We start from the raw sequence: 24,024 nt of genomic DNA on the forward strand, positions 1-24,024 counted from the left end.
TGATCACTGAATTTTTGGTTCCAGCCAAGACTACTTTCATTAATAAAGAAATTTTAGCAAACTTTCAGATCAATACTATAAATATTAATAGCCAAACTTCTGAAAAAAATTATGCATTGTGCATCATGAGTTTGTAGGTCCATTATATGCACTATCTCAATCCTTGATCTTACAAAGAAAATAATTGCAGTTGCCATTATTTAGTTTTACTTCAAACAAACCTGCAATGTATCAGGGGGAAAAACTGATTTAATTCTTTTAAACTTTTCATTACAAAAAGCTCAGGCCACCACCATGTGTTCATATATATATATATGTGACAGGAATGTAATGGATTCAGCAAAGGGATTTTCCATCCTCACCTTAGACCATTTATAGGTGGAGAAGCACAGATACTGGAGTGGATCAAGGGTAACCCAAATAATTATGTTGCATCATGAAGATTCCATTACTGAGACCAAACTGCTCTAGGACAAAGAGGACATTCAGTCTTTATCTTTACTGCACCAGTCCTGATTTGACTTAAGTCCTTGACCACTTCTGCAGCTGGCAGCAGCCCCATGTCTTGGCATAGAATACCCCAAATGGTGCTCTCTGCAAAAAATGCTACACCAGCCTGCCTGCATGTATCTCCCACATTGTCCAGGAAAAAAAATCTACCATCTGTCATAGTTCATTTAAAGTATTTGAATTTAATAGACAAGCACTGCTTAATTTTTATATAAAAGAGGTGCTCTTAGGTAGAGTCACTTATAAAAAGGAGGTTACTGAATGTTAGTGATATTTCACTTGGACCATTTCCCAATTTACTATATTGTAATTAGCACAATATCCTTATTTGCTGTTTCCTCTTTCCAACAAAACTAATGAAATTACTGTTACAAGAACTGTTAAAAAAATTTAATTCAAATTCCAGTGTTACAATTTAAAGTCGTATAGCAAAAATGCTGTTGTTTAGCCTTCTTTTGTATCACATAATTTTGAACCAAATTAAGACCCAAGAGCCATATTCTGCCTCAGGTGTTCTCAACCACCTGCAAGAGTGGAGGATGGTTTGAGGAGAGTTGGGCATTATGGGGAGGAAGTTCTGCTTCACCCAAGGCCTGTCTGAGCTCTGGCTGAGGGCAACAGTGACACTATGGCAGGAGGCAGGGAGTCAACCGAGAGGGCAGAACAACGCTAGCCCCAATATACCGTGTTCCAAATACACTACCTCCAAAACCACAAAGGCTTTCTAAGAGAACAGAAAGAGACTTGAAGAATAATGGATAAGCCAGACACTGTGAGAAGAGCTAAAGAATGGAGAAGGTTTTTTTATAATTGTCTTTGTTGTTCTCTATGATATTTTCTCTTTGAGAACAAGTACTTTGCCCTTTTAAACTTATAGCACATGGCTTCTTTGGTTGAATAGAGTGTTATGTGCAAACCATGAGGCTGTATTCATGTTTGAAACCAGTGCAGGTTATGGTTTTTGCTTTGGAGAGTTAGCAGATGTGATACAGTCATGACAGAATGAGGTTACTGCAGGAATGACTCATTGTTGAATAATCAAGTGTTTGCTCCACCAAAACTGCATGTAACCAGACTGCCACAGTTTTTCTGCTTTATTCTAAGATGTAGCTTTTAAATGTCAGTGCACCAGGAAGGAAGGTAAACTCCTCGGGTGGCTGAGATCTCTTTTTATGCATGTGTTTAAAGGCAGAGAGTCTTACAGTTCTCAATGGAGAAGAAAACTACTGAGCACATCAATTGAGACATACATTAATGAACTAAGGAAGGGAAATTACCTGAAGAGGAAAACAAAATCCTTTCTTGAAGTGGAATAGAGAAGTATTTCTGAAGGAGACCAGACGGAGAAAGAACAACTGGTGTGAGGTTTGGTTGTTTCATACATCCCAATCTAGTATCCCTCCTGACAATAATGTTACCATTTGAGAAACCTTCAGGCAGTAATTTCTCTAGCTACAATTCATTTTTTTCAAACTACTTTCTTCAGCCTTTTAAATTTTGCTTTTAAAGAAGCTAATTTGAGGGTGCTTTTGCTTTCTCTGGCTCAAATGTATCTTGTCTAGCAACAGGGACCTAAATGAGATGAGGAAGAACTGGCTGGAAGAGCATCTCAGTCTTCTGACTACATAGAGGGCCCAAAGGTTATGATCTGTTAGTTCAGGTCAGGATGCAAATCCAGATCATAGAGACTTTGAGACCTTTCTCATACTCACTGTGTACATTGGGAGGGACCCCAGTGCCTTACATGGCTGCTGGTTCAGCCCTCTTCCCCGTTTAAAGGGCAGGAGAAGCAGGGTTGAGATCTAAATCCTGGATCATACCCAAGTGCTCTTTAGGTTATTTGTAAAGGTCTCTCACCAACATGCAATCAAGGTGCTCTCATAAAAAAAATAATAGATCATACATATTCCCACTGTGTGGATAATCTCCCATGGAATAGAGAAAATTCACTCTGTAAAAGCATCAAAGAGCTGAGTAACATCGAGCTTCTAAAAGTTCCTGAAGTTTGAGTCTCCCATGGTAGTTGCACTTCTGAGAAGCAGACATCACCATTTTGCAGGTATGTTCTAATACCGATGCCAAGTCAAGAACTTGCTCTTAAGAGCTAAAATCCATTGTATTCAGACAAGAAGTAGTCCAGCTGCTCATAAAATTAAAGTTAGGTGAAGCCCTGTCAAAGGACTAGTGACAGAGAAACAGTAGAATTTTAAAAGGTCTTGCTACTCAGACAAAAGCATAACAGATTTAGGCTGTTCTAATTCAATCCTTGCACAGACAATAATGTCCTGCTCTTCCATCACTGAGAGTGTTTAAGTCACTTATTGCAGATCACTATATAAAAAGAAAAAAGCCAAATATTTTACTTGCCTGAACTGTTCCCAGGGCTAACATCATGCAGGTTCCAACAAAATGGAAGTGCCAGCTTTAAAAATGACTACATTTCTAAATCACTCCTTGTCTTACAGACTCCAGGTTACATTCAGAATCTTTATCAAATTCTTCCATCCTCCTTCTAATAGTATTGGATTAGGTTTGACTGTGTTGGATTGACTGTGCTGTTACATAATGTTGTCAACTGAAAATCGGGTCAAGTACGTCGTTAGGGCTTCCACACTAAGTTTTCCTGCCAAGTTATGTGCAACAATGTTTTCAGGTTTAAAGCCACATCTGTGTTACTGTAACGTGAGCTAAATTTGAGAGGAAGTGTAATGCCCAAGCAGGACCTCACTAGCCTGTTGATAGAGGGTGCAAATAACACTTGTTCAAGCTCAGGAGCTGATGTACAATCATTGACAAGCCAAGCAGCAGCCATGGTACAGGCACGGACCAGCTGTTAACCACTTCCTTTCAGCTATGCTCTGTGTGAAGGGCATCTCCTGCTATACAGCCTCTGAGAAGTACAGCTGTGGTCCAGAAAGCAGAGGAAGAGCTTCTTATAAGGATGGAATATGCAGGTCTCAAACAATGCCTAATTCTGGATAAAGATACCAAAAGCATTGTTTCCAGCCAGAAGAGTCTTCAGTTTGGTCCCCAAGGTGGCAGTCAGAAAGCAATGGCCTTGGAGTGCCCTGAGGATTTGCTACGGAGTCAAAGGGAAGCCCTTTTGTGATGTTTTACCAGCCCAAGGGAAGAGCCTAGGCAGCAGTCAGTGGTGCAAAGCAGGAGCTGAAATTCTAATCAGTGGTGACTGATCAAGAATGGCTTAACCTCTTCATGGAAAATTTACAGTCAGGCAGTTGTAACTGCACGGACATTTAAAATGTAGGAGCAGCGAGTTGAATGCAATCAATCCTGGCTTCAACACAAATAAGATCTCCAACTGTGTTTATACAGATTGTCCTCTGCACCAGTCTGCACATATGTGATGCTGTTGCACAATCTATGACCCTGAACAGTTCGATATTACCATACTCTCCTTGCTGAAGATTTAACCCTCTGCAAGAGCAGTTGAGCTCTGGGAAAGACACACTTGTTCATGCTTCCTGGGCTGAATTAGAAAGGTTACATGGTTTATCTTACCAATTACAACCAACCACCATGGCACAAGCAGTAGCAAACATTCAGCATTCACAAGCACACTGTGGGCAAACAACTTTGAAAAGTTAAACATATTAATTTATCATATTTCATTACCACACAGGAGGAAATAGTCTCTTCACAAACATTCTACAACCCACTAGAAGGTAGATTTCTTAACTCTTCCTTGCAAAGTCTCACTAACATTTAGCAGTCACCCCCATTCGTTACAGTTTTGAGAGAGAATGGGTCCACATTCCACAAAGAGCAATTTCTATTCTCCACTCTCACCTAAAGGTCCCACTTTGATTATTAACTTGCTTGAACTACATTAGCTGGGAGGATGTAAGCTTTGCATCCTCACAGCACTTTCACTACAGTTTCATTTGGGAGCTTTGCATGGTTGTAGCTAGAGGATTCAAACGATTTAATGTGTATTTGCAGTCCTATCAGCTGAGTACTCAGTTCAGCCTCTCAGAGGAGAAGGAACATCTACATTAAGGCTCAGTATCAGCATATCACCTTACTGATTGCACCACCTCCAGTGAAAGCTATCTTCATCTCATCAGTCTTTTCAGTCGAGAAGCTCTGTGAGGACACCACGCTCAACATGGGTGTGGGTGGCAGGGTCTCACTCTTAGGAGATAATTCTTTCGTATCAGCTATCCAATTATCTTCGCAGTTTAAAAGGGTCCTGAAGTTGGATGGCTTATTCCTCTACCAGTGAAAGCTCAATTATACTTAGCACTCAGGTGTGTCACCTCATGGAGTCAGGCCTTTCATCATCCCTATGATTTTTGTCTGACCCATGAGGATTTCAGAATTGTTTATATTCTCACCCAGCTGAAGGACTGAAGTGAACAGGGCATACCAGGGAGTCCAGGATCAAATTAGTAACTTTGAATATTCAGCTTCATTAAGACTGGAGCCACTGATGACTTAATGATATGAAGCAGTACGCATGACTATAAAGTAATAAATATTTAGGGGAGAATGCAACTGGAACCTTTCAACTGATCATTACTTATTCTCTCTGCAAAATTCTACTTCAGCACAATTTATATATAGATTCACGGCAACAAACTGCTCAGGGTATCCATTTTTTTAATCTAAAACCGTATCAAGAGAGATACTCCACAGTGGGAATATTTACACTACTATTACCACTGTTTCTATTCCCTAATTAAATTGCAGACAAAAAACCCCAACCCACCAAATTATTACGTTTTAAATTCTATGAATTCTTTTTAGAAATTCTGAAGGAGTTATCCTAAAAAGACCCTTTTCTGAATTTCCTGGTTCAAAATGTGATTAATTCGTTTTTAGTTTGGTTAAGGATGATTAAACTATTCACTGCTTTAAAAAGAAAGAAACAAGAAATTCACAAGACCATACAAGAACTTTCTCTCAAGCCACAATATATAATTTCTTTTAATTACATCAAATGTTAGTTTAAATTAATTAAGTATAATAGGTATCTCAGCTGAGCACTTTATAAAGATGACACTTTAGTTTATGAACTATCCACATGCACAAATTAAATTTTTTTTTTTTTAAGCTTTTTAACACCACTACTTTGAACAGTGTTTCTCTTCCTTCTTCTTCTTCAGGAAAGCTTTGCTAGGCACCCTTCCCTTTCTCAGCCTCTCTCCACTGTTCCCCCCTACCTTCTTCCTGATTTTTGAACGATCCTCACAGCGGGGACCATTTCTGCAAACTGGTGCAGAGGCAGCTTCCTACAACAGAGCTGGAAAGCCGCAGACAGCACCAGCGCTGCTCGTGTGCTTTAAGTTCAGGCCTAACTATTGTGGATTAGTATTCAAGAGATGTCCTGTGAAACGTGACAAACAGTGCCTTGAGGTTTTAGCAAGAGACTGTTTCTGAGTAATTTGTGATGCCTGTATTACCACTTCTGCATTTCACCTGGCTTTTTCAGGACTGTGCTAGCTAATGCTTTTTGGTTGTCATACAGCTTTTATTCTTTCCGGCTTTTGTATTGAGGCCATCTTGGTTGTTCCAAACACCATTAGGTGTTTTCCATAAGGAAAAAATTAAATCCATAAAAGATGATAAACCAGTCTTATTTATTTTCTGTAGACAATGTTTTTAGACTTGGATTCTACATCTAATCTCAAAAAAATCTGTGTTTGGTTGGCTAAATTGAAATGTGATATCTTACATGAATACTTGTAGGTATCACTCTCTTCCTTCAATGGGAGTAAGAAACACATCTGACAATGGATTTTGCCATCCAACTTTAGGAGCTCAGATTGAGAATTTTGGTCCTAATGTTTGCTGCAACCTTCGATTTGAGTCCAATCCACCTGACAGTGTCCCTTTAAACAGGAGCTTCCCCACAGCTGCATTCTCTGATTCGGAGATGTTTTAGGATGCTTTTCATATACTACAGTTTCTGAAGGTCAGTGCATACACATTTTAAGACACAGTGATTAGACAGTGTATGGAACTACTTGGCAGTATTTAGCTGGTACGGTTTCTTGTGGAAACAACAGAATTCCAAAATACACCACACTGAATGCTTATGGGTTATTACAAGCAAAAATCCCAAGACACCGGGAATTAAAAAGCGGAGTTCAACAAAGGAGCACTGATATCGTCGGTTGATATGAACAAAGTTGTGCCAAGTCTTCCTTCTTTGCTTTTTCAAGTGGAGAAATAAACTGGGAAATGAAGCAGAAGGAAAGAAAGATTAAAAAAAAAGACAAAAACCAACAGTTATTACAGAGTTACTGTTGTGCTTTATCTTACAGAAGCGTGTGATGTCAGAGAATTGCAAACATCTTTAGCACATCTTAGCTGAAGGAGCATGACATGTCTTGCACACAGTATTCCTTTCTAGCAGACATGGGGATGGTCCTCCTGTGTCAAATGGAATTTGGAGGGGAAACTGGAGTAGAAAGCAGGGGAGACTGTGGCTCAAATGAGAGAAAGGGCAAGGACTGACAGTGATGTTATCTGCTTTCCCCAGCTCCAGCAACACCTGCAAAGCCATGTGTTGTATTGCTTCCTCCAGCAGGCAGCTTGGGCCATTTCACCACCCATGGTAGCTTGCTGCTGTGAGGAATGGCTCAGCTTATCTGCATCTATAGCCACCCCTCATGGAGGGTATGATCTTGTTCCCATTCAAATCCCGGACTGGAAAAGTCATGCAGGCCTTGTGTCTAACAGCACTTGGATGCTTGATGTCTATAGGATTTAAACATATACTTGAGAGCTACTGTGAATAAATACAGCATTGAGATAAATACACAGGGTCCTTCCTGAAGCTGCAACCTTTAGGCACTTACTACAGAAGAATCAGATAGCCTGAAAAAATAATTTGAACAACAGGTACACTTAGATCTCACTGACCTGGTACTAGATCTCACTATGGTGAGCCATGACCTGGGTTGAACAATATGGCACTCAAGTTTGTGATTAAATACCCTAAACTCAACCTAACCCATATCAAACCTGCAGTCTTTTTTTTTAAACTTACCAGGACAGGCATTCAACACTTTAAACCAGGAGTGAAACAATGTTCTTACTTATATATGGTTCAGCCTTAACTTCTATGGAGGAGTTACAAACTATCTTGACCGCTTTTTACTTTCTTGTTAAGATCACATAATGCTCAATGAGGCGTATATACACAGCAATTAGTTCAATGGCTGCACATCTTCTTTTGTCTGGTTGCTGCAGAAGAAGGGCCGGTCTTTCTCTTGAAGCCAGTTGCCTTGAGTACCCAGTTAATATAGTTAATTAATATCTAACCATTTCCCATTCTTGCCGTATCAGTGTTACGAAACCCTGGAATTATTCTGGGTCACGCTGGTGCCATGGTTCATAAGGCTAATAAACTGTCACATGTATCTCATTCCATTTAGTCATTTTTACAGGTGATCCTGTAAGCCTCCTTTACAGGAGCAACAGAGGAAAATGGAAACATGTTTAATACGAGGCATGTAATTTGAGAGCTGGGAATTAACTCACATCCACGGTCTAGCCTTCTGGTGAATCTCTTCTGGGTTACTACCTGGATTGCCCAGCTGAAGAAATCTCCCTTTTAGGAGTTAATGCCATATTACAGTTATGTCACATAACAGCTGTTGCTAACATAGGGTTACATAAATGAAATGTTCAATTCCTGTCATTACAAGATCCCTGAGTCCCAAGCAGCACGACTGCTATTATTCATTCATAGCTAACTTTACTACAACAACTGCATGGAATGAGATGATCTTTTGAGAAAAGAAATCAGTGAGACTTTGGGCCATCTTTTAACAACATTTGTGCATTCGAGATGCCAAAGGATCTTCAGAAACACTGACATCTCAAATTCTAGCTGATATGGTAGAAACTAGGCACCTACATGCTTTTAAAAATTCATCAGATGCCTGTTTGCCTGTGTGCCTTCACCCTCTTTTTATAGGCATGAGGTATTTCAAGAATTACTGTTCTTAGTAGAAAACACCAGGACTGTGGCACTCATCATAATGAAAGGAAGATCTCTGAGACTGCATAAAAACTTACTTTAAATATAAAAAGGGAGAGTTTTTAATCCTAGGGAAAGTTATGTAACGTGCTAATGTAAAAAACATTAAAATGTCAACAAATTCTGCCAATATGTGTCCAGGGAGTTTGCAGTAATTCTCACTATAAAAGCATAACACTAGAAGGGAAATTTCACAAATTAATCAGTTTAAATATTTTATATCCTTTTTTTGTTGTTTTGGTTTTTAATATAGCAGCCATTCTTAAGTCACAAGCCATTGAGATCATAGATAAAAGAGAAAACGAATTACTCACTTATAATTATAATGAGAATGACTGCGCATACTACACCAAGGATGATCATCATCTATAAAAAGAAAGTTATAAGAAAAAGAGAAAGTCAGGTTTTCACATGAAAGACATTAACCCCTCAATTTTTTTGCTTTTACTTAATGACTCATTCCTCATACTTTTAACTCTTGTAAAGACTCACTGCAACAGACTTGTTAAGGCCCCAGATTTAGTGTCAATTTTAAAACCAGCTGACCACCAACAATGGACATAGCCTCTTGTCAAAGCTAGCCAGTTCTTGCCTGTCAGCTAAAGATGCAGTGACCAACCTCAACCTTTTCTAGCAATAAAGAAAAAGTTAATTTCCAAAGTAAAACAACTCCAGTGGCTGGGGTCACACATGGCCATGTACCACTTTATACCAGAGTCATTTGATCCCTTTTCCCCATGTTCCTGAAGTCAGTGAAGAGGCAGCTGGAGATGTCTAAAGCCCAGCAGCTATTTGTGCTGCTTTGTATGCTTGTGCTGTTGGGAGAAGCAGCCCATGCTAGCCAGAACAGTTTCCAGCACGTTCTCCTGGAAATAGCTCATTGCAAAGCAGGAGTCTGCTCCCCCAGGAACAGGTAGAGCAGAGGCAGCTGTGCACAGATCACAGCAGCACTGAGCTGTGTGGCTCAGAACCCCCACTTGAGACTCACTGAAAGCTAACGAGCCCTCCAGGGATGCTGCAGTCCAGTTGCCATTATTACCCCAGCGAGTAGTAAGACTGAAAAACAACAAACATGGGCATGTCAAATCAAGGCCTTCATTCCTCCTAACATGTGTCTGGAGGACAGAGCCAACCATTGGCTTGCAGGAGATTTTTTTTTTAATTTCTACCCTCTCTTTCCAGAGACTGGGAGCCAGAGGAAGGATGGGGAGATTGTTTGTCGGGATAAAGCAGGAAGGGACAATGAGGAAAGGAGAATGAGGGTAGGTTTGACGGTCTAGTGTAGTGCAGATCATTCTGATGACTGCAGTCACATGGGTGAACGTAACTCAAAATCTGTGCTTGTAGCTCCCAAAAGTCCTGCTGCCTGCACTTCTAGGAATAAAAGAGGCCCAGAGGACCTACTCAGTTGAATTTCTAACCTAGATGCTTTTATTTCTGGAGTGTTTGTACATGTGGTTTACCCAGAATATTTTTTCTTGCTTTACATTTCATAGAACTGTGGATTGAAGAGACAAAGCAGACAACAGGCTAGTGAGGGATATATGTGGCATTCTCCCTTAGGAACAGGTGGTTTTATTTTGGGTGGGCATAAGTAGTCAGCAGGAAAGTTGGTATTGAGAAATGGAAATGAAGCTGAACTTTTGGCATAGTGTTCATGTTGGCGGTGCATGAGTAGAAAGAAGCAAAGACGTGAGTCTTAGAAGAGTAAGAGGAAATGAAGTTTCTGGGTCCAAAATCCACAAATACTGGAGAAAGTCTGAAAAAGCAAAGGAGAGTGAGATTCCCTCTGCTCTTGGGAAAGGATTAGACTTTGAAGACAGCAGAGAAGGCAGCTGGTCACTGAAAGTCCTGCTCTATCCTAACCAGCCCCTCTTTATAAAAGACTGTAATTTCCTCCATTCTCACAGCAATTTGTGGAATCCAGTTTGGGGTATTTTTTATAGTTTACCATCCTGAAGGAAAATCAAAAGGCTGATGATCCCCACAAGAAAAAAGCTTCTTTTCTCCCATTGCTAGAGTTCACTGCACCTGACCAGGTTTTGCGATTCACACAGAGAACTGACATGAATCAACATGGAATGCCTTCCCATCCCTATTTGAAGGCACTGGTGAAGCACCAAAAATTGTATCTACATTTTACATGCTGCACAAATTATGGGTTCTGGTAAAGATCAAAGTTGCTTGACCTATGGAGTCTCAAGGTCAAGGCACCTCTTTCTCGCCTTGACAAGAAGAGATGACTCAGAGGTGCCATCCTGCAGGCAAAGTCCCACTAAATGCAAGTGAAAGCAATTCCTGCCATGAAGTGATTCTCAACAAGAATTTATATTCCTTACCTTGCAATTTTTCCACCAGTATTTCCTCTTCAGTTTGGCTGCACTGGTCTCAAACTGTGAGGCACCTGCTTGCAATGCATCTGCCCGGTTGTCAAGCTCCGACAGCCTCTGGTCTCTTTCCAGCACCTTATCCACGTTCATTCTCATTATGTCAACCACCTACAAAGGCACAGACGCATGTGAAACTCCTCACACAGGAAAGCTGAAGGACACCTGTCTGTTCACACCCTGAAATACCACACATCATCCTAAACTCAGCCATTTGCCATTATGATGTGTGATGGCATTACCTGAACTGTGCCTCAAAATCCCAGCCTATGGAAACACACCCAGTGAAAACAAGGTGAGCACAGCTGCACTGTGCTCAGGTGCTCTTAAAGGTAGAAAATAAAGAGACATCATGAAATACCATAGTTAGTTTTATTAAAGTTTTTGATTTCTTTTACATAGATACAAAAACCTGATGAAGATCTCTATACCACAATTTGATTGACATCACTAAGAACAAGCCATTATTTTCCTTATACTTTTAATATCTTCCTTACTTGAACTAGAGAAATTATCTTGATAAAGGCCACTCTAAAGGGAACTGTATGCATTTCCTCACCAGAGAATTTTCTCATTCTGCAGATCTTTTGGGCAAGATGACTTCTCAGCCATAATTTGAAGTCCTGCTTGAAACTGGAGGAGGAGAAGAATGTTTTACCTGAGCAAATTCAGCCTGAAGAGTAGCAAAGTGTTCATGCCACCTTACTGCACAGCCAGTACACCACAGGTAAGGGCTGTTCATACATATATTTTATACCTTGGGTAAGATGAAAATCCTCTTCCAACAAGCCAATAACTAAATGGAAATCCTGTAGAAATTCACCACTAATGCAAATGTCAGACAGTGTAACTACCTCAGTAATGCTGTGTCCAAGTTTTCTAGCAGTGAATGAGGCTGATGATCTGTAAATTCTCATACTCTATAAAAAGGAATTCCATGTTATACATATTTAATAAGATTTAACTATTACCTGCAAAAATCCAGAATTATTTAAAAGATACATTATTCAAATACAGTGAGATGAAATTGGTAGTGAAAGAATCTTTAAAAGGACTAGCAGAAGTCTCAAAAGATTTGTTCCACTTGTCGACCAAACCTAAACCAAAATGAAATGTTTTGGTCGATCCAAATTTCTTACTTGCTTTTCCAACCCAAAACCTTCCAAGCATTTAACTTCATATAAAATAATAATAATTTTTTACAGTATTAATTTCTCAGCTAGTATTTAATTGAGTTTTAACATGGTACAATGATTTGGAGAGAAAATTTTAAACTATTTGAAAATGCTGAAGCAAAATACTCTACTATTTCCTACCCATTCAGTTAAATTTTTATGGTTTTTTCCCCTCCAGAACTACTTACTGAATCTAACCTGGCTGCAGTGAACACTTGTTCCAGATGAGATTTCATTTTTGTCAAATAAATAAATGTTTTCCTGGGCCTTAGAAAATAAGCTCTACGACGTCTGGAGGAATCAGATGAGAAAACCCAATAGAGCTATACCTGAAATGCTATATGGGCATTAGTCTAGCATTAAAAAGATCAGTGGTTTCATGCAGACCCAAGGCTTCCTGCGAAGCCGGGCTGGGGAGCGGCGCTGCCCGTGGCTCTGCTGCCACCTACGGGTGACTTCCCCGCACGGCACGGAAGGAAAACAGCCGGAAAAGGTCTGGGAGAAAGGTCAAAGCCATGCTCCCAGCCCGGATCCTTCGGTATTGCAAACCAGCGTCACCCCAGTGACCGCACAGTGCTGGAAGGGCCGGTTTGCCTCCCTCGGCCATTCTTATAATTGTGATTTCCCTGTTAAAAAGGACCTGCTGACCACGTGCTATCAGCTCCAAACCCGTATCAACTGCAGCCTCTCTCTCAAATGGAAGGCAAACCCCCCACGAACCCTGAATTTCACCCACATAGTCCTCAAATCCAAGAGCTACTCATTGTCCCCTCACACTGGGCAAGAGTTCCTGCCAAACTTATGTCATCATCTTCACAAAAAGACAGATTTTCAAGTGTCCGAGTGAAAAGTGTCAGAATGCAGAGTATCTTAAACACAAAGGAGGGCTTCACTATCCTTACTGATGCCATCTCTACTGATCTACTTGAAGAGCCCTATGTATCTGACAGGCATCACTCATTTTTAGATCATAAAAGGCAATTATTTTTCATCTTTTAGGGACAGTTACTTTTACTAACACTCACATAATCAATTACAGGACCACCATGATGTAACATGTTCAGGACAAGAAGGTTATTTCATTATTCTGACCCAAGACAAAAGCTAAAATGTAACATTCCTTTCCCCACTGGAAGAAATACTCCACTAATGTCAGTAAAGTTAGTGGGATGTGAAAATCAGAGATAAAGAGAGAACGTGGTCTAGACATTTCTGCAACCAGAGGATGTTGTGAACACATCCGAGCACCAACAATGGGGAAGACCAGAAAGTCACTGTTCCAGATTTTCAGCAAAGAAAAGGTTCTCAAAAAGACAAAGCCCATTTTGACAGGTGCATTTAACTCATCTTAAGAAATTCATGTGAGTTGGATATTTTGAGGTCTTCTCTACTATCTTTAAAGCATGCCTGAAGCTTTTGAAAATAGAGGCCTTTATGCATGTAAGAACATGTTTTCTAATGTGTATTTTATCAAATTGGCATTTAAGAATCACACAAGCTCTGCACACTTCACCATAGACAGTAAGCAGTTAGTTACTTAAGTCTTTGGAGGGGTTTAACAATATTCTTTCCTTAATACCCAGCACACAAGTGCACACAGCAGTTGTGTAAGGACGCTACAGCTTCTATTGTCCTTCTGGTGTACTCAGGGACCACACCCATGAGCAGTGGTGTGCTCACTACTACCATTCCAAAAACAGATAGATGGACACTGGCATTACAGCCAAGGTGCAACAAGATTTTAAGGATCCAAGCTGGAACAGGCACATGGTCCTCCAAGATCAAGAAAAGAAGTGGGGATTTGTTAAGGATGCTGTTATGACGTCATGTGTGGGAATAAATTGTGATGATTAATCAGTAGAGCTCTTGCTAATGAACACAGCCCTCAGCTGCTTAATTCTGATGGTTTTAATCTATCTATGAGAAGCTGATGGCCTGTCTCTGTGAAACAGTCTGCGAAATTAGCATCTAACCTTTAGGAGTGCAGGAACACACTAGAAGAGCTGCTTCCACTATGATATTTCCTCCTAACCAGACTGACTGGGAGGAATTCCTCAATTGGCACCAATGCCCACATTTAATCTGCCAAACTGTTACTGGTACAGGGATGTTTATATTCAGAATCCCTCTTGTACTGTCTGCCTCCTCATAACTGCCGTCCTTTGATAAATCTCATTTCCCAGATCCACGGCCTTCAGATGAGCAGGTGGGAACCTGGGGGAGGAAACCAACCACAGCAGCACCATTGTGGTGCACAACAGATCACTTGGAGCCACTTACCTCATTCACCTGGGCTTGTGTCTGCTGCAGCCGCTTGTTGCTGGACACATTGGTAGCAGGAAGAGGCCCTGCAGCCCCTGCAGCACCGGTGGGACCTTGGGTAGAAGCTGGAACAGACCTAGATCAAAACCAGAGAACGTAAGTGACTGAAACTATCTTTATTTGCTCACTACCCCTTCTCTGGAACTAGTAGAAAGTACCTATCTCTTCAAAGAACTTTTCCATTGTTTCAACCCATGTTTTCCATTCCTGGATCACAACCCTACTATTCCATGCCACAATCAGTTTTCACACTATTTCTTGATAGGACTTTATCAAACTCTTCCACCTCCCTTGCTGCCTTTCTAAGCAGCAAACAATTCAGATTATCTACCCTAAGTTAGGCCAATGGCCAAACGGATCACAGGCCTGACTAGCAGGGCAGAGCTTATGTCCCACTAAGGAAACACATTCTGCTCTGGGTACTCTGTGTTAACACAGTAAGAGCCAGGGCTGTGACCCTGTCTTCCTTCTCAGTGTGCTGAGTAAAGCACTGCCCTGCTCCTTGGTGTTTGGACTTAACCAAGTAAAGATAAACAGAAGGAGAGGAGAAAGACATGGAGGAGGAGGTGGGGGTGAGAATTGCACACAGCATGGGGTTAGTCATCGCTGGCATTCAGCAATGCTGAACCTCCCCACTGGTGGTCACCAAATGCCCCACCAGAGCAGCTTAAGCATCTGCCACAGACCCTAGATGAGTATTTGCAGCAATGCTGTGAATAAAGTCCTGATCTTCTGCACAGTAGCTCTTAAACTTCAACACTGGCTTTCTCCAGTTTGCTCTATAACAAAGGACAAAAGAAAGCGTCCTGAAAATCCAAGAACAGATCTGGTCTGTCTCACAGTATGAGTTTGCACAGACAAATCACCCTGCCAGCCTGAACAGGGTCCTTTAACCTTAGCCACTCATCCTTCACACCCATGCTTTAACCTGTGAAACCTCACCTTTTCTTTCAAGGGACCCCTCTCACTTATTCCCACAGGGAAATAAAACCCTTCCTGAAGCTGCAGAGGAAATCCCTAAGCATGTGAACTGAAAAATATCACAAATCCCACTCATGCATTACCAATGCCTTCCCACAGTGACAGACTGAGAGAACACAGTGTTTCTCTGTGAATCATTCCCTTCTACATCCTGGGGTCTGATTAATGCTGCTGGAATTATGGCCTCATTAATACACTGTCAAAACGCCTGGGGGCACTCAAGTTAGTTCCCCAAAGGTACCTTAAGCTGCAAAATTCAGTTTGACAGTATTGCCTGAGGGCTGAGATCCCTGTGGATAACACTGGCCCTCAGAAGCTCCCAGAGATGGAGCAGCTGTTTGCAGACCTGCAGCACTGCTGTAACTTACACTTCACTTTTTAACTGTGGGTGAGAATGTCATTAGCAAGCTTTAGCTGAAAGAAAAGAAACTGAGCCGTGCACTGCTTGCTCATCCTTTGAGGACCTCACAGCCACAACTAACAACATAGAAAAACAGATGCTGCTGCCACCTGCAATGGAATCACTCCATCAATGGCCATGGGCCAGCATCCCAACAGGATTTATTCTGAGTTGTCACAAAGGATAAAAATCTGACTATTATGCACATCACACTCACACAACACAAAACAAGATCTCCCTGGAGCATCAACAGCTTCAAAGGGAGATCCTGGTACAACAACAGAGCCAAAATTGAAACTGTAAAATGTCTTTGCAGTTAAGGAAGTAAATAGGCATTTTCCCAATCAAGACAAGCAGAATTTTTTCTGTGGAAACACTGTGTTACTACCACAAACATTAAGAGAGCTTCTCTCTTGAGTTACACACTGTTAGAATCCCAGAGACTGCAGAAGGGGAGTATGTGAGAAGAGTTTTTCCCTGCCACATGTTTTGCTGTAAGTGTATCTTTAAAATGCAGTGATGTTCTTGGTCAGAGCTACGAGAGAACTCCACAGTTTGGAGCTCTGCCATGTACCTTTCCTGCCTAGTAATTCTCATCTTTTTTTTGCACCTCCCAAGCTGTCCTTAAAATGACTTGACATACAGTAGACACTTTCAAGGTTGTTCTCTTCCAGCATTCTTGCTGCCATCTCATTTGGTTTCAGCTGCATTTTCTGGGGCTTCTCTGCTCCCTGTATAGGGGAGGAAAGGATGGGAAGAACGGGTGCTTTTACAGCTGCCCTGACCGTCCAGCAGGAGTTACTGCAACCAACAAAGAGAGATGACAATCTTTATGCTAAGGCACAGCAAGCTTGTAATTAACATACCCATCTTAATTTAATTACCTAAAATCTAATTCCAGAGTAACCAGAGCTGGGTGCTGCCTGCAGTGCAGAGCTACTCTTTCCAAACCTTTTGTCTCTGGAACTGTGCTCTCCTTCCACAGTTAGAGCAGCAGCCTCGGTCACGGCCTCGACGGTCAGAGCACTGAGCTGCCCCAAGCAGAAAAACACTCACCCAAAGAGAGAGGGACAGCACAAGCTCCCAGACAGGCTCAACAAAGGCAGCCCTGAAGCTCATGGCTTTAATGCCACCAGCAGCCCTTGCAGGTTACCAAGGCACGAGCCCTCTCCCATCATGAGGCAACACACAATATCAAAAACAAATACACAAGATACCTGCATCCCCTCCTGGCCTCCCAGGGCACTACAGAACAGGACAGAGGGGTCCCAGTGCTTCTGGCTCCGCCCTACCAGTGTGTGAGCCCTGTAGAAAGCATCCTGGCTGGGAAGAAGACAGCACCTCAGTGTGCTAACGTGGCTCCAGTCCCACAGAGCAGCTAGTAAGAGTTTGGTTTTGAACCTAAGATTTCTGGGAAAGAAGGGAACTGAAGGCCTGCATCACTTGAAAGCACAGACATTCTCTGTGGTATCATAGTGCAAAAATCCCAGAATTGAAGTCCAGCCTACATTTACATAATTCTTCCTGTATTTACATAATTCTTCTATTATTGCCTCTGTACCATGTCGTATCAGTTTATAATTTCTCAGAAGTGTTATTCAAAGAAATTTATGCAAAAATATTAGCACTATGTTGGAGAAGCCTCCTTTTGAAATACATGAAGCATCACAACTTTAAAATATAATTTTTCATGGTCTGGCATGATTTTGTGGAGCTACAAAAGAGTGAAAAATCCATATAAAAGCTCCACCACTAGGCCCCTAGCCATCAGACTTGTGTACTTTTTTTAGGAAAAGGAAAACAATTACCACTGGTGCTGAGAACCTCCATTCCCAAGAACAAGTCAAATTAATTCTGAAAGAGGAACAAAATTCTATTATTGCTGGTGAAAAAGGATATGAATCCCTAGCAAATACTCTTAAATGGAAGCACTCTGTGACATCAGAGCACTGGAGTACACTCTGGGAGAGTGATGAGTACACTTACTTCGGGACAACTACACCACTTACTTAGAGCGTCAGCAGCCAGGTCAGTCTTTATATAACATCAGTTTCATCCCCACTCCCCACATGCCAGATTTGGATCAGTTAGCACATGAGCAACCCAACAGACTGAAAGCACTGCAGGGTCTGTGTATGCAGCCACCTTGGAAGAAACATTCAGGGACTATCTGAGTGATTCAGCAAAATGGTCTCAGCTGACTCAGACATCCTCAGTTCTTCTAGTTGGGCCTGAAACTGGTAGGTCAAATTCATGACTAAGAGATTTGTCATCTTGCTTAGATGTTTTGCAAGCAACTTGCAAAAGTTAGATCTGACAGTTAAAGGGAGCTGCGACTCTTAATTGAAAGAGAATTGGAGATATCCAGTGTTACTGTTTTGCATTTCAGCACTGGCTGAAGGAACACTAAGGATGATTGTGTATCTAATATTTTGGGAAACCATCTGACACACACTTTCATTTTTGTTCATATGTGTGAGCTACATAGCAGATTTTTTTTCACTTTGTCAGGCTAGGGAAGGGAGATTCATGATGCAAATTCCAGGAGGACACCTGGCCACCACTGTGACTTGGTACAGTTTACATTAGGACCTCCAAGGCTGCTTTCAGCATCTTCTTTTATCCATCCAAAGTGCTTTTTAAAGCCTCCAACTATAGGACCTAATCCCTTCAAAGTCTTTATCCTAACAACACTGCAATAAGCTAAGGAAAAGCTATTATCCCCACATATGGCTGGGAAACAGGTACAGGGAGGTTAAGTGACTTGCTCCATGGTACAGAAAGCCTGTGGCAGAGCAGCCCAGCCCTCTTCATTGTCATCCTTCTGCTCCTCTCCAACTACTGACTCAAGTCAAAGCTCACAACCTATTTCTAATAGCAGGAGTTATTTTCTACCCCTCAGACTTAAACAGTGAGAAACACAGCTAAAGCTGACAGCACAAGGAAAGTGAGAATCACATCAGACAGCTTTAGGGGGTGTCAGCTGGCAGAGCTCAGGGGAGGGGCAGTGAACGTGCAGCAATGCAGCAGATTTGACTAATGATCCCTACCAAAAATGAAATGAAGCAGGCAACTTTTTAAGAACCCCAGTCGGAGTCCTCTTTCCTCAAACCCTTTCCCTGTTGTTCAAATAAAACAAAATTGCACTGCCTCTCTTCCTACTTTTTTTTTTTAACTGTTCAGGTATCATATTCATGTAGTACATATTTACTGTTGTAACTTATGTATATTTAAGACACTCCTTTTCTATATGGACCCCTTCAAAAGGCACCTATCCATTTGGGTTTTGCTGTGTAAGTAGAGTCTGACAGTCTGTGATTTCAAAGGCATTTGAAAAATACACCAATTCCCCGCCCCCCCCCCCTTAACTGTAAAATAAATCTGAACACTTCCATAGCTTTGTACTCTTGAGATTTAACTCTAAAACAATTATTAAAATTAGCTACAAATGCAAATTTATACACTACTTTAGTGGCTATGCATGTCAGTGAAGATTCTAGCCCAAAGAGTAACTGCAGAAACAAACCTGTCTCACGTTGTTCCCAGTGCAGAGAATGTCCATCTGTGAATTGAGATGCACTGGAAAGCTTTGAGGCACGGAGGATCTCTAAGGAAGTAAAGGAGCTCTATAGCCCTGGGGGGTTGCTGTTTTGGACTTGCTTTGTCTATTCCTATGCAGTAACAGCTAAACCAATTTTTCCACTGATAGTTTGCAGAGAGGGACTTTTACTGACAATACTTTGAGTCTTCTGCATTCTGGAGGAATTTGGAGGTTTCCAGATTACTGTTAATCAGATGCTACCACATGGGATTTTTTTTCTGCAGGAGGTCAGTTTAGCCAACACTCGCAAAAAAAGCTTTCTTACCAATCAGTGTGGCTATATGAGGTTTGGCATAATCCTAACAAAATCCAGTCTAATAAATAGAGCAGACTAAAATTCTGTGCTTGTCTATTCACGTGTCATCTCTCAAAGAAATATATTTTTAAACTCCTTAAGATTCTGAGCCTTCCAGACTCAAGTCCTTAGCTGTACAGACTTAACAACAGCATGGGCCTACCACAGTTGTGTGTGGACAGTCATGTTTCTCTTTGTGTCCAGGAAAGAGACATTAGTTATCCATCCCAGCACCTCCTACAGAGTTATTTGGTTTTGCCATAGTGAAATGGGATAGTGTCAAATGGCAGGTCTTGTTACTCTTTGAAAACCACACACTAATTCTGTCACAAAAGGTGTAGAGAAACTTAGAGCACCCCCATAAAATTAAGCGTTCTTCAGGTTCTCATTCTTCTTACAAGTAGACAGTGATGTTCTCTGCCTGCAAAAACTCTCCAGAAAGACAACCGTGGCTAGAGACCGTGACCTCCCACTTCTGAGATAATGCTCTCAGTAGGGTAATTTGCTTTTCAGTTCAGTTGCCCACTAATTATACGTATTTCAGATTTCGAGCTCATCTTCCCCCCTCCAGTTATTAACTAGCCTATTTTAATAGGCTACATTTATCCTTGTTTTCATTCTACTAATGTCACTTTCGCAGGGGAACAAAAAAAAGCTGCTCAATGGGAGTAAAGAAAGCCATGATATCATAAAACTGGTTAGGCTGAGGAGATAATTAGCTGATTGATGGAGGAGTATCACTGCTGGGCTAGTGGACATTTGCAGACTGTGGCTGGAGGGATTTTCAGACTACAGAAAAATGTAGAAAAATTAGCCCTCTGAGATCTCACAGAGGGAGCAGATTTAGCTCTCAACAAGAGCAAACAGGCTTCCTTCACTTACAAGGCAAGCATCACTGCTTGAACAGAGATGTTGTTCTTAACTGGTTTTTTTCGTATCTGAGCCCTTCAGTATTCAGTAAAGATGTGACTATTGACAAGTAAATGGCTACAGACTTAAACTTAGACTCATTCCATTCTATGACTATCAAATTTCAAGTTATTCCTCATGCTATTTGTAATAACTGTGTAATGAGTAATAGTGAATCGGTGGTAGAATAAAACCCCACATATAAAAGAAATTAGCATTTGAGATGTCTTCATTTTGTGAAGAAAATTCTGCTTTGAACACAGTTCTGTTCTCAAATGTGCTTTTCATGTATTACCAACAATATTCTACATGGACTCTCCCTTATTACCAAATATTTACTCTGATCACCAGCCAAAGGATAATACTCTGCATTTAATGTCCTGGGAACACATTTAATTAAATATTCCCACTAGTTTATTATGACTGCATTAACCATCTGGTGTGCTAAATATGCACACAGAGGAAAAGGAGAGGAACCCTAAGACATCATCTTTAATTTGATCAACACTTGTTAAGTTAGTAATGACCAACTGATTTATCTCTTCCAGTATCTTCTATTCAAGCCAAATAAATGTTGCTTACAAAACCACCAACACCTGAATTCTAAATCCCGCCAGTTAGTCCAGCCAAATGATTTTTGTGACAAGCACAAGAATTTTCCAGAAAGAGTTACATTATTTCCATAATTTCCTCTAAATTATGGCCTTCACAACAACTAGTAGTGGTGACTCAGGTGGAGTTTCTGTTAGTCAGAAAAGTAACAGAAGGCAGGATTCCTCTTCCAAACTATCAACACCACAGAATTTTTTAGATCCTTCTTTCCTCTTGCTGTCATCTTTTGCAAAGTCCGTGGCTTAAGATAAAGTCAGCTCAATGCAGGGATGTTGCTTCATGTGTTAAGCTCTGCTCATGCTTTGCAGAGTAGTCCATGGATTTGCTTGAAGGACAATTAAGGGTTAGATGACTCAGGGTGTCAGCATTCACATTCTATATTTGCAAGTTAAAAACTCAGAACTACAGTATGGAAGCCAACCATCTAACATATCCTAGTCTTAAGTGGTCATTAATCCAAAAAAGCAGCTGCACATACAAACCAGTTCTGCCACGCCTTTAGATCCCACTGGACTAGCCTCATCTTGACATTTAACCAGGCAAAAGTAGGGTTTAACAAAATTGTAGGGAACTAATGAGGCAGACAACCAAGCAGACAGTCGCCATTATAACCTGTAACCTATCTGACCCACTGAAAAGAGTTCAGTGTGCTACTTAAACTGCAGTTAGGAACTGCACTGACCCAGACTAGACTAGCCAAGTCTCAGCTCTAACACACCGCGATGTGGGGTTTCATTTTTACACAACAGCACTTGCCTCTCCAAAAGCAGGGGCAGTGGAGAGAGTTCAAATCAGGTCACTGTGGGAAAAACTGCCAGAGGGGAAGGCAGAGGTCCCTCGTTGTGAGCTGGCTGGCTCGTGGGGCAGCCCCAGGCACCTCGCTGCTGCTGGTGGTGAGACCTCTGCTCCCCTGCTGCCAACACGGCACCGGCACAGGAGCAGCGGGGACTTTGCCCTGACAAACCTCTGCATGAGGCTGCCCAGATCTGAAGCTAATCTCGGACCAAACTACAGATATTGTTTCACAGCTACAAGGACTGCAAATTTATATACTTACATACAGACCACTGAAGAAAACCCCAAACCAACTCTAAAGTAAATCTCCTTTTGAGGTAATTTCCATAGACTGACCTGTGACTTCAGCCAGCTTTAGCCCCATACTGTGTGTTTTTTTCTTAGAAAAGGGTTAATTCTCATTTGCTGGTATGAAACTAATTGTAATCTTTATACTAAATAAGATTTTTTTTCATTAGAGAATGGAAGCAAATACAGGTGTAAGCAATAATAAAAAACCTTTCTCTTAATATTTATACGAACATTATATTATAAAAAGAGAAATGTAATTTATTGTTTTCTACATTTTGGTGTTTAAATTCATAATTTGCTTAATTTGCATCAGGCTGCTTTCAGATAGAAATTAGTTTAGTAAAACATATGGAAATAATTTATGTGATATCTTCATAATAGTTAATAACTAAAATCTATCTTCAGTGCAATGTCTACACAGAAGAATACCAAAACACCGTATTGCACTAACATCAATTTTTAGAAGGACATGTTCCTAGGTAGTATTGATTGCACGTTCTATTAATTCTTACAAGATTTCATAATTGGCAGGTTTCAGGCTCTTGAAATAATTTCTCTTCACTAGCTAAAAGAACACAAACTTCTTTTTTTTCCTTTTTTAATTTTTTTGATGCTTTTCAACCTGTTAACCTTGAATATCTGGGTTATGATGTGGGCTAAAGGCAATAAAACTGGCACAAAGATCAGGTCTGTGATCTCATTTTGTCTCAAAATGGTTACTATTTCAAGCCAGTTCAATATAGATTAAATCTTGTGTATGTAAATGAACACACTGTTACAAAAAAAATACCAGAATTTTCTTTTACAAAAGTTCTTTATGCTCCATTAGCCGCATATGTTCTTATGTTAATGTGGGTCATTTGAGCAGAAGTGGTCTTTAAATCCCTGAGAGCTCTTGACTTTGCAAGCTGCAATGGTAGCAACCTTTGCCACTTCAGTAACTTCAGTTACTTCAGCTCTGTCCTGCACACTGAGGTTACGCACCTGGAAAAATAACACAGACACTGACCATCACATGAAGAGTTGCACTTTTCTCCCTAGAAAACTTTATTAAAGGAATTTTAGTTTTTAAATGGGAAAGTGCTTTTACTGGGCATAAGAAGACACATCCCCCCCCCCCAACTACAAAATGCCAACAAACCGAAGCAAAGAAGAGATTCAGCAGAGAAGTCAAATCCTGGATAACACAAAGCCTTTATTTTTCTTGCCCTAAGTTACTGATGGGAAATTAGGGAAAGAAAAAGCTGATAGCAAACACACAACACTGGACTAAAGCATAAATCACTGCAGTATACCAGGCTGTGAGAGAGAGGAAGCCTAACGGAACAACGCTTTACTCAGTGCCTTGGTGAGATACATCTGAAACAACGCAAGAATAAAACAATGAATAGACTGAAAATGAGTCAGTATCATTGCTGCCATTTCTTACTGGAAGATAAGAACTGCAATCTGCCTCGATAACAAACTGTAGGGCAAAGAGATAAATAGCAAACATGCTGCTAGAGAAATGTCTCCAAAACTCAGGACTCTAAAGCTGGAGTACATTTAAAGAAGCCCAGTGATGTTAAATACCCTGGTCTGCCAGACATTCCAGATTCACAACCCTGTTCTTTGAAGCTTCAGAGCAATCCCTAAGGACACAGTTTAATGGAAATGGCCAGCTCTATGCAAAGTCCCTATTTCTGAACAGGTGCTGATGTGTTACATCATAGTTGGACATCGCCTGTGCTTCTCA

General features: G+C 40.9%; 1 protein-coding gene across 1 annotated transcript in view; it reads right to left on the minus strand.

Annotated features, from left to right (window-relative positions):
• Positions 1-6,571: 6,571 nt before the first annotated feature.
• The window catches only part of LOC309576606 (vesicle-associated membrane protein 2-like), a gene marked incomplete at its 5' end in the record, with an annotated part of 42,464 nt that continues 25,011 nt past the window's right edge, over positions 6,572-24,024 (minus strand). Inside the window, 4 exons of the mRNA XM_082288015.1 lie at positions 6,572-6,707; positions 8,836-8,887; positions 10,861-11,019; positions 14,364-14,481. Coding sequence (XP_082144141.1) covers positions 6,691-6,707; positions 8,836-8,887; positions 10,861-11,019; positions 14,364-14,481 — 346 coding nt within the window. The 3' untranslated portion in view covers positions 6,572-6,690. The remainder of the gene's footprint in view (positions 6,708-8,835; positions 8,888-10,860; positions 11,020-14,363; positions 14,482-24,024) is intronic.

Source organism: Coloeus monedula (genome assembly GCF_965178545.1).
Source record: "Coloeus monedula genome assembly, chromosome: 10".
In the NCBI taxonomy this organism is placed as follows: domain Eukaryota; kingdom Metazoa; phylum Chordata; class Aves; order Passeriformes; family Corvidae; genus Coloeus; species Coloeus monedula.